General features: G+C 46.4%; 1 protein-coding gene across 2 annotated transcripts in view; it reads left to right on the forward strand.

The window, feature by feature from the left end:
• ZNF609 (zinc finger protein 609) overlaps positions 1–19749 on the forward strand; it is a 112830-nt gene that overhangs the window by 82882 nt on the left and 10199 nt on the right. For both annotated transcript variants that reach the window (XM_070762685.1, XM_070762686.1), the window contains exons 4-6: positions 12750–12837; positions 15664–18040; positions 19077–19443. In XM_070762685.1, the coding sequence (XP_070618786.1) occupies positions 12750–12837; positions 15664–18040; positions 19077–19443 (2832 nt within the window). The remainder of the gene's footprint in view (positions 1–12749; positions 12838–15663; positions 18041–19076; positions 19444–19749) is intronic.

Raw genomic sequence — 19749 nt, forward strand, 5'->3', positions numbered from 1 at the left:
TATGGGCATAAACAATAACCGGTTCAGAGTTCTTAACGGCTAAATTTGCCTCTTCTGAAATTATTGACCTCTGTGCGAGTTGTATCACTCGTCCTTGCAGCTCCGTAGAGAGCTTTTTCATGGCCACCTGCTCTTTTCGCTGAGTAAACAGACTTCCCAGTACAGTACTGCTTGTTCTGTTCCCCTGCCCCCTGCAGAAATGCATTATTACGCTGAATAATAGCAAGGATATTGCCAAGACGTTTAAGATGGCGATCGTAGCCGTTCCTCTAATTCTGTTACGTGCCATTCTGATCTGCTGAGATCATTAATGGATTTAATTATAGCCAAACTGCAGCCCTCCACTCGCGGCCTTGCCAGCCGCCTGGTTCCCATTTCCTCTTTAATTGTGATGGATGCCATCTGGAGCGGAGCCAGTAATGGAAGAGGAGGGGCTTTAATGGCCGCAGACCTGCTCCAGGTGGGAGGCAAGCCCGTTTCAGCCACCTTCAGCATCCGAGGCTGGAAGTACCATTGCCGCTCACCTGGGAAATGTCTCAGCCAATAGCAGTGGGGCTCGCAGTTAAGAAGGGGGAAAAAAGCCCATTGTCTGACACACAGATCTTCATAGCAACAAGGTTCACTGCATGGCAACAGCAGCTGCTGCACAAAGGAACCATCAGAAGCATCTTCCTCCAAATCTCTCTCGCCTTCCCTTTTATCCGGTGGATGAGAAGCACTTTGGGTTGCAATATTTCTTTCTGTAGTCCCCCCCCCCTCTTTATTTTGTTTTGAGAGGTATACATTTTCTCTGAAAGAGGGCAGGCGGCTCCGTCAAGTCCCCAGCGGAAAGAAAAGGAGAGGGAGGCTGTTGCCATTGTAAGCTTATAGCAGGCCAGCTCTTTGAATTTCGCATAATTAAATTCTGCCCCGAGAGCTGAAACTTAGCGCCAGAGCTCTGGTGGTGTACAAATTACAGAGTTTGTGCCAATTTGAAAGCATCAGTAGCCACTGTTGAAGCTGTTGTGCTATCTTTTCTATTAAATTTTACAATTTTGTGTATGGTATGTCTGTATGTATGTTTGGTTTTTATATTAATGGGTTTTTAATCGTTTTTAGTATTGGATTATTATTGTACGCTGTCTTATTATTGCTGTGAGCCGCCCCGAGTCTCCGGAGAGGGGCGGCATACAAATCCAATAGATAGATAGATAGATAGGTAGGTAGGTAGGTAGGTAGGTAGATGATAGATGATAGATGATAGATGATAGATAGATAGATAGATAGATAGATAGATGATAGATAGATAGATAGATAGATGATAGATAGATAGATGATAGATAGATAGATAGATAGATAGATAGATCATAGATAGATGATAGATAGATAGATAGATAGATAGATAGATAGATAGATAGATAGATAGATAGGTTTTATTTATTTATTTATTTATTTATTTATTTATTTATCAGATTTGTATGCCGCCCCTCTCCGCAGACTCGGGGCGGCTCACAGCAATAATGATACAATGTAACAAATCTAATATTTAATTAATTTATAGATAGGTAGGTAGGTAGATAGATAGATGATAGATAGATAGATAGATAGATAGATAGATAGATAGATAAATAAAATCCATGTTCCCAACCTCCTGTAGCATTCAATGTTTTAAATCTTTAAATATTTTTAAATTTGTCAAATTATTTATGATTTGTTTCCACGTGTTGTGAGCCGCCCCGAGTCTTCGGAGAGGGGCGGCATACAAATCTAAGTAATAAAATAAATAAAATAAATAAATAAAATAGGCAGTGGGAAGCTGAAATTTCTGAAAGAGAATACTTAATAAAAAGAAAGAACAACATTTCCTACACTTCTGTTTCTCTTTGTAGCACTAGAGACTTGTGGCTATTAAAAAAAACATTTAAGAGGAAGAAGGAATCATCTAGTCCAGTACTGAAGTTGAATAAACAATGTTCATGTATTCAGAGCCAGATGCTGTAAAAAAAATAATTTGAACTCTTAGGCTGGCAATGCACAACAAAAGTACCATGGTTGAAACAAAACAGGTGAAATCTGAACTTAAAAGAAAACAAAAGAATGTGAGTTATATGAGAGGGCAAATGTTTTCCCTTTAAATAAAAAGTAAGTGTAAGCCCATTGAACTAATATTGACAAAGTGGGATTGGTTCATTAAGGCTCTCTGGTTTTCGTTTGCAGTCACAAGGTCACAAACGGAAGCCCGAGGTGAAACATAGAAACATAGAAGTCTGACGGCAGAAAAAGACCTCATGGTCCATCTAGTCTGCCCTTATACTATTTTCTGTATTTTATCTTACAATGGATATATGTTTATCCCAGGCATGTTTAAATTCAGTTACTGTGGATTTATCTACCACGTCTGCTGGAAGTTTGTTCCAAGGATCTACTACTCTTTCAGTAAAATAATATTTTCTCATGTTGCTTTTGATCTTTCCCCCAACTAACTTCAGATTGTGTCCCCTTGTTCTTGTGTTCACTTTCCTATTAAAAACACTTCCCTCCTGGACCTTATTTAACCCTTTAATATATTTAAATGTTTCGATCGTGTCCCCCCTTTCCCTTCTGTCCTCCAGACTATACAGATTGAGTTCATTAAGTCTTTCCTGATAACGTTTTATGCTTAAGACCTTCCACCATTCTTGTAGCCCGTCTTTGGAAAGGAAAAGGTTTTTTTCCCAATAAAATGATCCCTTGAATTTTGGAGAAATTAATTCTCCTAAGAGAAGTGGCTGTTAATAATAATAATAATAATAATAATAATGATAATGATAATGATAATGATAATAATGATAATATTAATGATGATAATAATAATAATAATAATAATAATAATAATAATAATAACAGAGATGAAAGGGACCTTGGAGGTCTTCTAGCCCCTGATTAGGCAGAAAATCCTACAATACTCCAGGCAGATGGTTATCCAACATCTGCTTAAAAACTTCTAGGGTTGGGACATTCTGTTTGGAAGATCATAGCTAGACATCACATCAATTCCCGGTTTACAGCTATGTCATCTAAATAATATAGGAAAGCAGAACATTTTGAGTTTGGAAAGGCCGTATGGGTCTAGTCTTCTCTCTCTCTCTGAGTTGGCCAGTGATAAAATGGCTGCAGAGTTGGAAAGTGACCAAACCAGCCTGTACCAACACAAAATAATTTTGGCTCAGTAGCTGAAGTACTGGATGGTTTTTAAGGGGTAACAGTTCTTCTACCTTTGGCCCTATTAAAATCAAGTTATTAAACTTGTATTGCCTTACTAATTTCTCTTTAAAAGCAGTTATTTGGACCGGGAGTCACTGCTCACAGTCACTGACGCCCTCATCACCTCGAGGCTCGACTACTGTAACGCTCTCTACATGGGGCTACCTTTGAAAAGTGTTCGGAAACTTCAGATCGTGCAGAATGCAGCTGCGAGAGCAATCATGGGCTTTCACAAATATGCCCATGTTACACCAACACTCCGCAGTCTGCATTGGTTGCCGATCAATTTCTGGTCACAATTCAAAGTGTTGGTTATGACCTATAAAGCCCTTCATGGCACCGGACCAGAATATCTCCAGGATCGCCTTCTGCCGCACAAATCCCAGCGACCAGTTAGGTCCCACAGAGTTGGCCTTCTCCGGGTCCCGTCAACTAAACAATGCCGTTTGGCGGGACCCAGGGGAAGAGCCTTCTCTGTGGCGGCCCCAACCCTTTGGAACCAACTCCCCCCAGATATCAGAGTTGCCCCCACCCTCCTCGCCTTTCGTAAGCTCCTTAAAACCCACCTCTGTCGTCAGGCATGGGGGAACTGAGACTTTCCCTCCCCTTAAAGCTTATAAAATGTATGCATGGTATGTTAGTTTGTATGATTGGTTTCTAAATTGGGGTTTTAAATTAACTTAAATATTAGGTTTGTTTACATTGTATTATTATTGCTGTTAGCCGCCCCGAGTCTGCGGAGAGGGGCGGCATACAAATCTGATTAATAAATAAAATAAATCTGATTCATAATACTGTAATACGTTAGTGGCTTTTAAACAAGCTGTGAATGTAGCAGTCATCGCTGGCCCCGAAATGCTACGCGAGAGAGCTTGCACGAAACGAACGGTCCTTTCCCTTCTCCCCCCTCGGCTTTCGTTTCCAGCGAAGGTGGTGGTTTTTTCCCAGGCAGACAGGTTAAAAAGGCTGCTTTGCAAATCACCTCCCATTTCATATTATTTGCTGGGAGGGCTTTCTCTCCCCCCCCCCCCCCACCTCTGTGTGTGCATGATTGATTGAGGTAGGTTAAATCTAGGACACGGTGTGTCAGGCAGGAGTTACAATTAGTCGTGTGCTTTGTTTGGTTGCCAGAGCAGCAGGCGAAAGGAAAAAGGAGGAGGAGGAGGGTGGTGGTGAGTTTAGCCGCCACTGAGGTCTCTGCTTTACAGAGCTCTTCATCTTTCTCCTGTGATCATGGCAGCGGGCAGGCTGCCAGGACGTCCTTCCTAATCTGACCTGCCAGCGCTGAGATGGAAGCAGCTGCTGGCGCATTGCCACACAATTAACTTGTAAGGCTCTGCAGGAAAGCGGTGCGCGGAGCGCGAGCGTGGAACTGTACAAAGGAGCCCTGCCTTGAAAGGCTGGTGCCTCCTGCTTGATGCTGACACCTGCAGGAAGAGAGATCCCTTCCCCAGGCTGAGAGAGAGAGAGAGAGAGAGAGTGCTTAGGACGAGGGAAAGGTCATCTTGACCGCTTAGGAGTCAGCAAGAGGAGCTCTCTGAAGAAGGCGAGATGAACGGAGAGGGGGAGAAATCTGCTCATCTCCTTCCCTCCCTCCCTCTAAATCACTTCCAGAGCAAAGATAAGATTTGCCCCCTTGGTCTCTCTCCCCCACATCCCCAAATCCACCCTGGAATTATGGAACTTAAGCCTCCAAGTCCATCTGCCCATTATCCAAATTTATATCCCTGTTTTCTCTGCTATATTACAACTCGAATGTGACCCTGCCTAAGAGTTTTATTGGAGAGGATTTTATTTATTTTGTCTTACTTCTATCCCGCCTTTATTATTTTTACAAATAACTCAAGGCATAGAAACATAGAAGATTGATGGCAAAAAAGACCTCCTGGTCCATCTAGTCTGCCCTTATACTATTTCCTGTATTTTATCTTAGGATGGATAGGTGTTTGGTTTGTTGGTTTGTCTGTCTATCTATCTATCTATCTATCTATCTATCTATCTATCTATCTATCTATCTATCTATCTATCTATCTATCTATCTATCTATCTATCTATCTATTGTTAGAGTTGGAAGGGACCATGCGGGTCATCAAGTCCAACCCCCTGTCTAAGCAGGAACCCTATAGCATCCCAGCCAAATGGCAGTCCAATTTCCTCTTTAAAATGTCCAGAGTATTGGAGTTCACAACGTCCGCTGGTAGGTTGTTCCACTGGTTGATCGTTCTGACCGTCAGGAAGTTCTTCCTTATTTCCAGGTTGAATCTCTCCTTGGTCAGCTTCCAGCCATTGTTCCTCGTCCGGCCCTCCGGTGCCCTGGAGAATAAAGTGATCCCCTCCTCTCTGTGGCAACCCCTCGTATACCTGTCCGCTATCATGTCCGCTCTGGCCCTCCTTTTCTCTAGGCTATCCATGCCCAGTTCCCGCAGTCTCTCTTCGTAAGTCTTGGTTTCTAGACCCCTGATCATTTTGGTTGCTCTTTTCTGCACCTTCTCCAGAGTTTCAATGTCTTTTTTGAAGTGTGGTGACCAGAACTGAACACAGTACTCCAGGTGTGGTCTGACCAGGGCGTAGTAGAGTGGTATTAAGACTTTCCTGGTCTTGTTTCATATCCCAGGCATGTTTCAATTCAGTGACTCTGGATTTACCAACCACGTCTGCTGGAAGTTTGTTTCAAGCATCTACTACTCTTTCAGTAAAGGGAGTGAACCAGAGGTGGGTTCCTCCCAGTTCAGACCGGTTCTAAAGATACCGATAGTAACTTGGCGGCCTGGGTCGTTAGAACCAGCAGCGACCCAGGCCTACCATGCCCCCGAGCAGTTCTGCTGGCAGCGCCATCCTATTTTTAGTATTGTGCATGTGCTCACAAAGCACAACGTATGTGCGCCCATGTGGTGCGCACCTGAGTGAATCAGCAGTGGGAGAAACCAGAACCCACCCCTGCGGTGAACACATTACAATACTCCTTCCTGTGTTCCCTCACAACAATCTTGCGAGGTAGATTGGGCCACAGAGCAAGTGACTGGCCCAAAGTCACCCAATGTGTATTACGTAGCACACTTGAAAGCCTGCAACATTGCATAGTGTCAGCTCGCTTTCTACCTAAAGTGCAAATACCATTCATTGTGTTTATCCACATGTGCTTTGCTTTATGACAAAGGAATAATTTTCCATTATCATACCAGTCCAATCCCGCAAAATGAACTTTTGCAACTTACAAGGCTTTTCAGGATGAAATATCTATAGAAGCTGAAGCAGTGGCAACGTAATCTTAAACTACAGTCATGTTGAGATAACCTTCTTGTCATTTCTGGTAATCGGCCGCTCTTATTGGGCTAATGAGGTCTGGAAATCATTAACTTCTGAACAGACATAGTAATTTCCTATTAATGTACCAACGACTGTGAGTTTAAAAAGCACGGTGCTTTTTGGTGAGAGAAGAGAGACATTTTCTAAACATTTAAAAGTATACAGAGCTGGCCTTCTCCAGGTCCCGTTAACTAAACAATGTCATTTGGCGGGACCCAGGGGAAGAGCCTTCTCTATGGCGGCCCCGACCCTTTGGAACCAACTCCCCCCAGATATCAGAGTGCGCCCCCCCTCCTTGCCTTTCGTAAGCTCCTTAAAACCCACCTCTGTCGCCAGGCATAGGGGAATTGAGACTTTCCCTTCCCCCTAGGCTTATAAAATTTATGCATGGTATGTCAGTATGTATGATTGGTTTCTTAAATTGGGGTTTTTTAAATTAACTTAAATATTAGATTTGTTTACATTGTATTATTATTGCTGTTAGCTGCCCCGAGTCTACGGAGAGGGGCGGCATACAAATCTAATAAAAATAAATAAATAAATAAATAAATACATACATACATACATACATACATACATACATACATACATACATACATACAAACAAAACTTTTGCTCGGTAATATTAATTTAAAGAAAAGAATTGTGTTTTATTTTAAATGTGGTTCAACCTGCTTTTGTTTTAGTTTCCTGGAAATTGTTCTGGTTCATATTATTTCCTTTCTGTACTTTTCTGGCTAATATTAGAACGTTCATGCTAATATCAGTTTCTATATCTTGGAAGATTTTTTCATCCAAAGAAACCAAACATCTAAAAGTAAAACGATTGTCATTAGTAAACAGATGTATTTATTTCATAATACATTGCTCTGAAGAAAATTAGTTTTCAGTATATTGATCTTAACATATAGTACAAAATGTAAAGAAAGACTCAATGGAGGGTACGGTATTTGGTTTTTTTGTTTGGGGAACTTGTGGCTGGGTCCTTTGTCTTTCATTATGAGACTTTTGATTTTCAAACAGTAATTTAGGAAAGTTTGGCAATATAGAGAGTAGATGAGGTGCCATGTTCGTAGACTTGCACCAAAAGAATATAGGACTAGTGTTGGGCGAACCGAACCCGCACAATTCGGGTCCATACCGAATTTTGTGGTGTTCGGCATGCAGGACCCGAACCCGAATTTTGTTTGAAATTTGTGCTTTAGTTTGGCGTTCGTGCCGAACACTGCGAAAAGCTGTCCTCTGCTGAGAAGAGGAGGAGGAGCCAGGCGCTGGTGGTGGCGGAGGAAGGCGAACACCGGGCAGCTGTCAGCCGGTTGGAGGCTGGGAGGGAGGCACAAAAGGAGCTGGGGAATCCCACAAAGAGATTCCGGGGGCGGAGCTTTGACGTCACGTACATGGGCAGGTTGCTAAGGACGCCAAAGTGATCACTTCCTGGATTCCATGGAATCCAGGAAGTGATCACTTTGGCGTCCTTAGCAACCTGCCGGTACACGTGACATCAAAGATCCACCCCTGGAATCTCTTCGTGGGAGAGATTCCCCAGCTCCTTCAAAGGGAGGTCTTTTCATGTTAAAAAAATATATATATTTTTACGAAAAAGGACGCTGCAGCACCGCCGCAAGAAAAGGGAGGTCTTTTCATGTAAAAATAAAAGTTTTTATTTTCATGTGAAAGGACCTCCCTTTGTTGCAGCGCCGCTGCGGCGTCCTTTTTCGTAAAAACAAAAAAATTTTTTTTTAAAAATCCATAAAAATAAAAAATGATGGGATGTTGGGAGCGGAGCTTTGGTGCCACGAACCGTTCGGGTTCGGCCGAAGTTTGCACAAAGTTTGTCCGAACTTGCCGAACCCATCACTATATAGGACCCCATTTAGAGAAGGAGGTTGCTTTATCGCCCTCATTATCCCGATCCTTATTCCTCTTAACAATCAAGGGAGCTTCTGCTGATCTACTTCAGCCGAGAGCACCACCCCCAAAGGCAGTTATCCCAGAATGGCAAACCACAAGAGGAATGTAAGTAGTCTACTGTAAACAGGACTAATCATCATATTACATGGAAGAAGAACTGGTTTGACTCACTGCGAAGGGAGCTTGCTAGGAGCCGAATGAATGGAAGCGGAGCCGTGCAGGAGAACACTTACACAGCCTAACTTTGATCCAAGAAAACGATAAGCTAATTACGGAACTGCACAAACTATTAGGCCTTTCACCAGAAGATCGTGAAAATAATTATCTAAATACATCAGGATTGAAAAACTGATGATTTATGGATCAGGGGTCGGTTAGAGTCTCCAATTCTGAGGTTACCCTACAACTTGGGAGAGTAATCCGGAGAACATATACCCTGTTTCCTGGAAAATAGGTCACCCCCGAAAGTAAGACATAGGAGAGGTTTCGTAGAATTGCCTAAACAATGTCGGTTGGCTGGGCCCAGGGGAAGAGCCTTCTCTGTGGCGGCCCCGGCCCTCTGGAACCAACTCCCCACAGAGATCAGAATAGCCCCCACCCTCCTTGCCATTCGTAAGCTCCTCAAAACCCACCTCTGCCGTCAGGCATGGGGGAATTAAGATAGTCCATCCCCCTAGGCTTCTACAATTTATGCATGGTATGTTTGTATGTATGATTGGTTTTATAACAAGGGTTTTTAGCTGTTGTAGTATTGGATTTTTACATTCTGTTTTTTGTCACTGTTGTTAGCCGCCCCGAGTCCACGGAGAGGGGCGGCATACAAATCCAATAAATAAATAAATAATATAAGGCATCCCCCGGAAGTAAGACATAGGCGACGTTTCGTTTTGCAGCATTCCCGAACAGAACATATATAACCCTGCTGTCCATAAATTGTATCCTAAAACGCTGCATCAATCAGATTTAAAACACATCCAACATGCGGCTGTGTGTTTGGATGCGTTTTTGCTGCAGCAGGATACAGGATACAATTCACTGGGGGGGGGAAAGACATCCCCTGAAAATAAGACGTAGCTCATCTTTGGGAGCAAAAATTAATATAAGACGCTGTCTTATTTTCAGGGAAACAGGGTAGCAGGTGATGGCGAACCTTTTTCCCCCCACTCTGGTGCCAAAAGGTCATGCGCACAACCCATAATGCAATGCCCCACCCCATGTATGCGCACAACCCCCTTGTGCTGCTCTCCCACACATGCACTCAATGAAGACTCCGGAGCCTGTGGATGGCGAAAACTGGATTCCAGATGATTTTCCGCATTCCGGAGGGCTGGGCAGGAGTCGTTTTCCCTTTCCCCAGACTCCAGAATCTGTGGAGGGTGGGAAAATGGAGCCAATGGCCCAACCGGAAGTTCGGAAACAAACTTCCGGTTGGACTGTTGGGTCGTTTTTCACCTTCCCCAGGCTTCAGGAGGCATCCCTGAAGCCTGGAGAAGGTGAAAATGATTTCTTCCCCCCACCCTCTAGAACAACCTTGGCAAGTTGAAGATATTGGGACTTCAACTCCCAGAATTCCCCAGCCAGCGAATGCTGGCTGGGGAATTCTGGGAGTTGAAGTCCAGATATCTTTAAGTTGCCAGGGTTGGGAAACACTGCTCTAGAAGGCCGAAAATCAGCTGGCCTGTGCACACATGTGCACTGGATCCAACATAGGGAAACCTCAGATATGGCTCCATGTGCCTCCTGTGGCACATACGCCATAGGTTTGCCATCACGGATCTAAGTGATCATTGAAATCTGTACCAGGAAAAGCTATCTTGATTATTGCAATATGCTCTACATGGGGCGACTTTTGAAGAGTGTTCAGAGACTCCAAATTGTCCAGAATGCAGCCGCGCGAGCTGTCATGGGTGTGCCCTGGTACACCCATATAACACCTACGCTCCAGGAGCTGCACTGGCTTCCTATCAGTCTCCGGGCACAACCCAAGGTGTTGGTTATCCCCTAGAAAGCCCTACCTGGCTCAGGGCCAGACTGTTTGCGCCACCCTCTCCTGCCGCATACCTCCCAGAGACCAATAAGAGCACATAGAGTTGGTCTCCTCCAGGTCCCGTCGACAAAGCAATGCAGGTTGGCGGGACCGCGGGGGAGGACCTTCTCTTTTGCCACCCCCCCTCCCGATGTCCGTACTGCTCCCACCCTACTGGCCCTCTGCAAGGCCGCGAAGACCTGGCTTTGCCGGCAGGTCTGGAGAGCCATGGATGGACATCTATCATGGCCGAATTGTGTGAATGGTATGCATGTTTGCTGATTGGATTGTTTAACTGTGGATTTTAATAAGGGTTTTATAGTTTCAGACTTTATATTTGACTTCTTTTTTTATTGTACAGTGATACCTTGTCTTACAAACTTAATTGGTTCCGGGACAAGGTTCTTAAGGTGAAAAGTTTGTAAGACGAAACAATATTTCCCATAGGAATCAATGGAAAAGCGATTAATGCGTGCAAGCCCAAAATTCACCCCTTTTGCCTCGAAACCCCACCTCTGGACCTCTGTGTTTTTGCGATGCTGCGATTTCACTGAGGCTCCCCTCGCTGGGAAACCCCACCTCTGGACTTCTGTTGCTTAGCGAAGCGCCCGTTTTTGCACTGCTGGGATTCCCTTGCTGGGATTCCCCTGCAGCATCACAAAAACACGGAAGTCCAGAGGTGGGGTTTCCCATGGAGGGGAGCCTCAGTGGAATCCCAGCAGCACAAAAACAGACGCTTCGCTGGCAACGGAAGTCCAGAGGCGGGGCATCCCAGCGGCGGCGGTGGGTTTGTAAGGTGAAAATAGTTTGTAAGAAGAGGCAAAAAAATCTTAAACCCCGGGTTGGTATCTCGAAAAGTTTGTATGACGAGGCGTTTGTAAGATGAGGTATCACTGTATTTGTATTTTTATATTATTGTAAGCCACCCTGAGTCTTTTGGGATTGGGCAGCATAGAAGTCAAATTAAACTAACCAACAAACAGACAAATAAATCTGCAAAACTCACTACAACTAATAGATATGGTGACTATCTTAAGGGCTGGGAATGGTTGCTTTATTGCAAATTGTGTTCTAAAAGCTTCCAAAGGCACTTGATTGACCCTGGTGGAGAAAAAATTGCTGAACCAGCTTGGCTTTTGACTTGATCAAAAATATCTCTCTATATACCTTACCCCCATCAATGGGCAAAAATGCTTCCTGAGTCAAAATTGCTTCTGAGTGATGGCATCCTTGCCATTTCCTTGACATTATTGCAGAAGTGTTCTTTATGTTTAGCCAAGCTCAACAACATCACGAGTCTGGTCTGTCGTTTTTTGCAATCAGTAGCTTTTAGAGCAGGGAGGATCTTCCTACATGAAAGAAAGTGGTAGCAGTGAAACCCAAAGCAAATACCGTCTAAGTTCTTCTGCTGACTTAGCCACACAGAATAGATTTGAGTAGCTACATAGAAATTTAGTCACCGCCCACACTTGTTCTGACTTGTTTGGCAGAGATATTTTTGTATTGTGGCTGAGAACGCTGGGAAAAGATAGGGAAATGTTTCTGCCCCCCCAAGACCTGGGAACTCGAGGCTCGACTACTGTAACGCTCTCTACATGGGGCTACCTTTGAAGAGTGTTTGGAAACTCCAGATCGTGCAGAATGCAGCTGCGAGAGCAATTATGGGCTTCTCTAAGTATGCCCATATTACTCCAACACTCCGCAGTCTGCATTGGTTGCCGATCAGTTTCCGGTCACAATTCAAAGTGTTGGTTATGACCTATAAAGCCCTTCATGGCACCGGACCAGATTATCTTCGGGACCGCCTCCTGCCGCACGAATCCCAGCGACCGGTTCGGTCCCACAGAGTTGGCCTTCTCCGGGTCCCGTCAATCAAACAATGTCGTCTGGCGGGACCCAGGGGAAGAGCCTTCTCTGTGGTGGCTCCGACCCTCTGGAACCAGCTCCCCCCTGAGATTAGGATTGCCCCCACTCTCCCTGCCTTTCGTAAACTCCTTAAGACCCACCTCTGCCGTCAGGCATGGGGGAACTAAAACACCTCCCCCTTGCCCATGTTGTTTTGTTGATTGATTGACTGTGTGCCTGTTTTTATATATATATATTGGGATTGTTTTATGAAATTACTAATTTTAAATTGTAATTAGATTGGTGGGCATTGGATTTTTATTATGTACTGTTTTTTATTATTGTTGTGAGCCGCCCCGAGTTTGCGGAGAGGGGCGGCATATAAATCCAATAAATCTAATCTAAATCTAACTCACAGTCCTCTTCTTCCCCCTCACAGGCATGCTGGTGGTGAACGTTACCTGGAGGAATAAGACGTATGTGGGTACGCTGCTGGATTGCACGCAACATGATTGGGCGCCACCCAGGTAAAACCCAGGAAGAGGAGGCTCTCTTGCTCCATGCTGATAGTATGTGCTCATTCGTGAGCTGTGGGTGGAGGGACAAGGTGGGGAGGTCTGCTAGAAAAATTCTCTAATTTTAGGGATTACAGTGATCCCTCGATTTTCACGGGGGTTGCGTTCCCAGACTGCCCGTGAAAGTCGAATTTCCGTGGAAGTAAAAACACCATTTTTGGCTATGGACAGCCAAAAACTACCTCCGCGCACCCTTTTCCAAGGCCGCGCAAGGAGCCGGGCTTGAAGTTGGGGGTGGGGAGCGACGAAAGTGTGGAGGCCGGCAAAGATTGTTTTGAATGTCGGCTGCCCTCGCCCCCCCCAGCGCCTCCTGCCCCCTCGCCGCTAACCCCCGCCCGCCCAATCCGCCCCTCTCACCAGTTTTCTTGGGGCACGGGTCCTCCTGTAGCAGCGCTGGCGGCTACGGCTTCTCATCCTCCTCATTCGGCCGCTAGCCGCTCTGAGCGCTTTGAGAATGCCCGCCCCGCCCCTCTCGCAGGCCCTTAGCTGAGAGCGCTTTCGTCCCAGCTGTCAGCGAGGGGGCTGCAGGAGAGGTGGGGCAGGCGTTCTCACAGAGAGAGAGAGCAACAGACAGAGCGAGATAGAAAGGAGAGAGTGAGAGAGAGAGAGAGAGCAAGAGGGGGGAGAGTGGAAGGTAGAGAGAGAGAGAAAAATGATAGAAAAAAGCGAGAAAAAAAAGAGAAATGAGAAAATGATTGAAGCAGAGAATGACAGGAAAGAGAGAGAAAGAGAGAGAGAAGTGACTCTTGGTGATGACGCATGACGTCATCGGGTGGGAAAAACCGTGGTATAGAAAAAAACCCGTGGAGTATTTTTTAATTAATATTTTTTGAAAAACCGTGGTATAGCCGTTTCGCGAAGTTTGAGCCCGCGAAAATCGAGGGATCACTGTATTGAGAAACCGTCAGCCTGTGCCCTTACTTCCTCTTGCAGTGTACGTCCTAGTCCACCACTGTTTTAAAAAAAATATATGTCAATGTGGCCTAAGAACTCAAGCAGCTACAGGTTTTGAAGGAAGCTTGCCTTGGGTAATCTGGCTTTTGGTTTTTTTTGCGTGGGAAGCTGGTGAGGCAACTTCTGCCTAGGAAACCAATCAGTGTTGTGTCTCAGCTGAGCCCGTTGAACTGTTGTGTGACTTTTTATTGAATTGCTAAGAGGGAATTGGGAAAGGTTAGATAATGGATTGTTCAATGACTGTCAGGTGAGGGCTGTGCTTATTCTGAAACCTCTCTCTGTCTCCAAGTGCTAGAGATGAGTTATTACGAGTTGAAAAATTCAGGTTTGAGCTTGCCTGGTACAAGAAACCAGGATTTCACCACTGCCTTGGTGCTAATCTTCTAGCTTTGGGAGATAGCTATAACACTTAAGGCTTATATACCACTTTACAGTGTTTTAAAGCCCTCTCTCAGCAGTTTACAGAGTCAGCATATCGCCCCCCAACAATCTGGCTCCTCATTTTACCCACCTCGGAAGGATGGAAGGCTGAGTCAACCTTGAGCCTGGTGAGATTTGAACTGCCAAATTGCAGTCAGCTGGCAGTCAGCAGATGTACCCTGCAGTACTGCATTCTAACCACTCATGTGATAGATAGTCACTTGCACAGAGAGAGAACAGGGTGTCCAGCAAACCTGGAAAACAGGAAAATCAGGGAATTATCAGGGAAATCGGTAGTTCGGGAAATATCAGGGAATTATCAGGGTACTTGTGAAAAAAATGGAATAAATCAGGAGGAAAAAACCAATGTACAGTGATACCTTGTCTTACAAACTTAATTGGTTCCGGGACGAGGTTCTTAAGGTGAAAAGTTTGTAAGACGAAACAATGTTTCCCATAGGAATCAATGGAAAAGCGATTAATGCGTGCAAGCCCAAAATTCACCCCTTTTGCCAGCCGAAGCGCCCGTTTTTGCGCTGCTGGGATTCTCCTGAGGCTCCCCTCCATGGGAAACCCCACTTCCGGACTTCTGTGCTTTTGCGGTGCTGCAGAGGAATCCCAGCATCGCAAAAACGAGCGCTTCACTGGCAACGGAAGTTTGGAGGTGGGATTTCCCAGCAAAGGGAGCATTAGTGAAATCGCAGCATTGCAAAAACACCGAAGTCCTCGAAACCCCACCTCCAGACCTCTGTGTTTTTGTGATGCTGCAATTTCACTGAGGCTCCCCTCGCTGGGAAACCCACCTCTGGACTTTGCCAGCAAAGCGCCCATTTTTGCACTGCTGGGATTCCCCTGCAGCATCACAAAAACACAGATGTCCGGAGGTGGGGTTTCCCATGGAGGGGAGCCTCATAGGAATCCCAGCAGTGCAAAAACGGGTGCTTCGCTGGCAACGGAAGTCCGGAGGCGGAGGCATCCCAGCGGCGGTGGTGGGTTTGTAAGGTGAAAATAGTTTGTAAGACGAGGCAAAAAAATCTTAAACCCCGGGTTTGTATCTCGAAAAGTTTGTATGATGAGGCGTTTGTAAGACGAGGTATCACTGTATTAAAATATTTAAAAGCCAGGGGAAAATCATGAAAAAGAAAAAAAACAGATTGCGCTGCCTGGCAAAAATGAGCATAACTGTGGCAACAACTTGCTTCCTCAGCTATCGATATTTCGCCACGGTTTAGCCGTTTGGTATGACGTCATCTACAACCGCTGCCTTAACTAGATTGCAAGTTAAAGGGAATTTGAAAATGCTTTCTCCCTGGACACCCTGGGGTGGGGAAGGGAGGGAGGGAGAGAATGGCTCAAGGGCTACACTCGGTGCTTATTCTTAACTTCTGCTCTGCTTCCCCTTAGATTCTGTGACTCTCCCACCAGTGACCTGGAGATGCGGAATGGCCGTGGGAGAGGCAAGCGGGTGCGTCCCAACAGCAACCCTCCGGTGGCCGAAAGCACAACAGCCACGGATACCAAAACCTCCAGCAACAGTAGCAAGACTCGGGCAGGGACCAACAGCAAAGGACGCCGAGGCAGCCAGAACTCTTCGGAGCACCGACTGCCCCCCAGCGGCACTTCGGAAGAGGTCAAGGCCAGCCCTTCGTCCGTGACCAAGCGGAAGAGCAAGCCTCTCTCTGACATGGACGTGAACTCCAGTTCTGAGGACTCCAAGGGAAGCAAACGTGTCCGCACAAACTCCATGGGCTCCACGACGACACCTTTAGTCGTGGCGGCAGCGGCGGCGGCGGCAGCCGCCACCACCGCCATCAAAGTGGAGCCTGCCATTTTGGATAGGAACTGCCCCTCTCCTATACTCATTGACTGCCCCCACCCCAACTGCAGCAAAAAATACAAGCACATTAATGGACTCAAGTATCACCAGGCCCATGCGCACACTGACGATGACAGCAAGCCTGAGGCCGATGGGGATAGTGAGTATGGAGAGGACCCCTCTCTTCCGGCTGACTTGAGCAGCTGCAACGGTGCTGCCGGGAGCCAGAAGGGCTCCCTTTCCCCGGCCCGTTCAACGACTCCCAAAGTGCGGCTGATAGAACCGCACAGTCCCTCGCCCTCAAACAAGTTCAACCTCAAAGCCACTTGCAAGAAGAAATTAGGTGCCGAAGGAGACCCCGATTCCGGTGCTCTTTCTAATGACGGTTCTGAGGACGGTCCTTTGATACCCGACGAGACGAGCAATGACGGCTTTGACTCGGTAGAAAAGAGGACCGGTGACAAAGAAAAGACCAAAAAACTGGTCGGCGTGAAGCCCGAGAAGACCAGTTCGAAGAGCATCAAGTCCGCCCGGCCCATAGCCCCGGCCATTCCACCCCAGATCTACACTTTCCAGGCCGCCACGTTCACGGCTGCTAGCCCTGGCTCTTCCACTGGTCTCACCACCACCGTCGTTCAGGCCATGCCTAACAGCCCCCAGCTGAAGCCCATCCAGCCTAAGCCAACTGTAATGGGAGAGCCTTTCACAGTCAGCCCGACACTGACCCCTGTCAAGGACAAGAAAAAGAAGGACAAGAAAAAAAAAGAACCCAAGGAAGTGGAGAGCCCCTTGACCCCCGGGAAAGGTTGCCGGGCTGAGGAAGGGAAGAGCCCCTTCCGTGGGGAGCCCAGCGACCTTGGGACGAAGGGAGAGAACCTTCTCAATGGTTCCTCTGACCCCCACCAGAGCCGCCTCGCCAGCATCAAGGCCGAGGCGGATAAAATCTACAGTTTCACTGACAATGCCCCAAGCCCATCCATTGGCGGGGCTAGCCGGCTAGACAGCACGGCCCCCGCGCAGCCCCTGACTCCACTTCACGTGGTCACCCAAAACGGAGCCGAAGCCAGCTCTGTGAAAACGAATAGCCCAGCCTACTCGGACATCTCAGATGCCGGGGAGGATGGGGAAGGGAAGTTGGAGAGCATGAAAGCCAAGGACCCTGACCAAATGGCCAAGGAGGGGGCCAAGAAATCCCTCTTCCCTTCCCAGCCGCAGAACAAGGAATCTCCGTACTACCAAGGCTTTGAGGCCTACTATTCCCCGGGTTATGCCCAGTCAAGCCCCAGCCCCATTAACCCCAGCAACCCAACGTCCATGGATAGCCAGGCCCTGAAGCTGAAGAAAGACGAAGAGCCACCAAGCCCAGAGGTCAAGGTGAAGAATGAGGCTTGCGAGGAGAAGAAGGCCGAGTTGGGTCCTTCCAGCCAGCAGCCCTCGGTCATCCAGCAGAGGTCTAATATGTACATGCAGTCCCTGTATTACAACCAATACGCCTACGTGCCCCCCTACGGCTACAGCGAGCAAGGCTACCATGCCCACTTGCTCAGCACTAACCCAACCTATCGGCAACAGTACGAAGATCAGCAGAAGCAGCGCCAGAGTCTGGAGCAGCAGCATCAGCGTGCGCTGGACAAGAAGGTGGACCTGGGGCTGAAGGAAAGAGAGGTGATCCTAAAGGAGGAGTGGAAGCAGAAGGCTTCTCTCCCACCCACTCTGACCAAAGCCCCCAGCTTAACTGACCTGGTCAAGCCTGGACTCAATAAGGCCAAGGATCAAGGAAGTGATGTAGCGAAGTCGGTCATTATCCCCAAATTGGAGGACTCCACAAAACTCCAAGGCCCGACTCTAGAAGGCCTCAAGGGAAAATTAAACGAAAGCCACCTTGGCAAAGAGACGATGGACTCAAAGGGAGTCTTGGATTGCGGCCGGCAGGCCGAGGTGGACCCGGTACTTTGGTACAGACAGGTAAATTGAGGAGGAGGAGAATGCTGGGTGGGTTGAACTGGCAGTGGGGTTGTCAGAATGATTAATTCCTGAATGCCGAAAACTAGATGGAGAGGTAGTGAGAACAGCATTAATGGGGATGCTCCATTCTTTGCCTTTTCCTGGATTGTGTGTTTTCTGGTGATTAGCAAAGGAATGAGAGTAAGGCATATATTTCCTTATATGGAAGTTAGCTATAGGTTTTCTTCATGTTGTATATCAAGTTAATTATTTTCCATGTGGTCATGGATTCTGCAGGATGCTTACTCAGCCTGGACTTTGCTTCCTTTCAATAGAGGAAGAAATAAGGTTTTATTCAGCACCCATTAGGCTAAAACATCACTCTCCAGTAATATTCCATTCCTAAAGTTCAGTGCCTAAAAACCTATGATTACAACATGTTTGGTTCCTTCAGTTTCTGGATCTTGGAACCTCTGCCAAAATAAATATGGCTAGCGCAACTATAGTTGGTTGGTTCAGATTTGTTGATATTTAATTCACCCTGGGTGGGATTTAATCACTCCCCCTGCCCACATTAATGCTTGGTTTGGGGGCAACCAAATAGATAAGAGGAGCTATCGTTTAATGATACACACAGCAGCAAAAGGATAAGAGTTGTGTAGTTTTTGTCTTCCTTTGATCAGTACTTCGAAAGCTGAGCTATCTCACTGCTCTTAATAAAGTAGACCAGTGATAGTAAATTAAGTAACATCCATCAATAGAAACGAACCACTTATAATGTCTATTTACTTCTGCTTGTTAATGTAACTAGAATTTTAGAGTTTTGGTGAATGTTATGCGGTGCTTCGGAGAGGCATTCGATTGGTAGATGAGAAGCCAAAAAGCCCAGAAGTAAATGCTTTTATAAGGTGGGAAGAATCCATGTGAATATAGAATTGCTTCCATGGACTCTTATCTTTTAAACACTCCACCTGAAGTTCAGGCAGCTTCCAATATGGCGACTTCTGGGCTGTGGAATTGTTAGCCACCTGACTGACTCAACCCTCTGTTGCTGCAGGAGGCTGAACCTCGCATGTGGACCTACGTTTATCCCGCTAAATACCCTGACATCAAAATGGAGGACGAGCGGTGGAAGGAAGAGAGGGAGCGAAAGTTGAAAGAGGAGAGAAGCCGCGGCAAAGAGTCCATGGGGAAGGAAGACGGGAAAGAGGGCATCAACTCTGAGTGCAAAATCCCTTCCGGCGAAGACTCGCGCTTAATGGGGAAAGACATCAGATCCGCCACCCATGTACCCGTGTCCTCCCCGCTCACCCAGCACCAGTCCTACATCCCCTACATGCACGGCTACTCCTACAGCCAGTCGTACGACCCCGGCCATCCCAGTTACCGTGGCATGCCGACCGTCATGATGCAGAACTATCCAGGTAGGGGGAATCGAAAGGGAACCCTGTGACTACAGGTGGTTTCCATTGGGCACAAAGAAGGAAGGCTCAGAGTTGTTAATTTTGGTCTTCAGCACAAAGTGAAGGGATATGAAGCTCAGATAGGCTTGATATGCTATTTTTTCCTTTGTTCTCTCTCTTTTGTTTTACTCACAGTTTGAAGCGATAGCTTTCTAGTTCGTTGCTTCTCTTTAAAGATGTTCCCAGCACGTTTTTAGAATCACGTTTTAATTCTCTTCCTCTCAATCCACTTTTCACCAAGTTTGAGAGGGGTTGTCAGGGGTTAAT

This window comes from Erythrolamprus reginae, chromosome 10, assembly GCF_031021105.1.
Source record: "Erythrolamprus reginae isolate rEryReg1 chromosome 10, rEryReg1.hap1, whole genome shotgun sequence".
Classification (NCBI taxonomy): domain Eukaryota; kingdom Metazoa; phylum Chordata; class Lepidosauria; order Squamata; family Dipsadidae; genus Erythrolamprus; species Erythrolamprus reginae.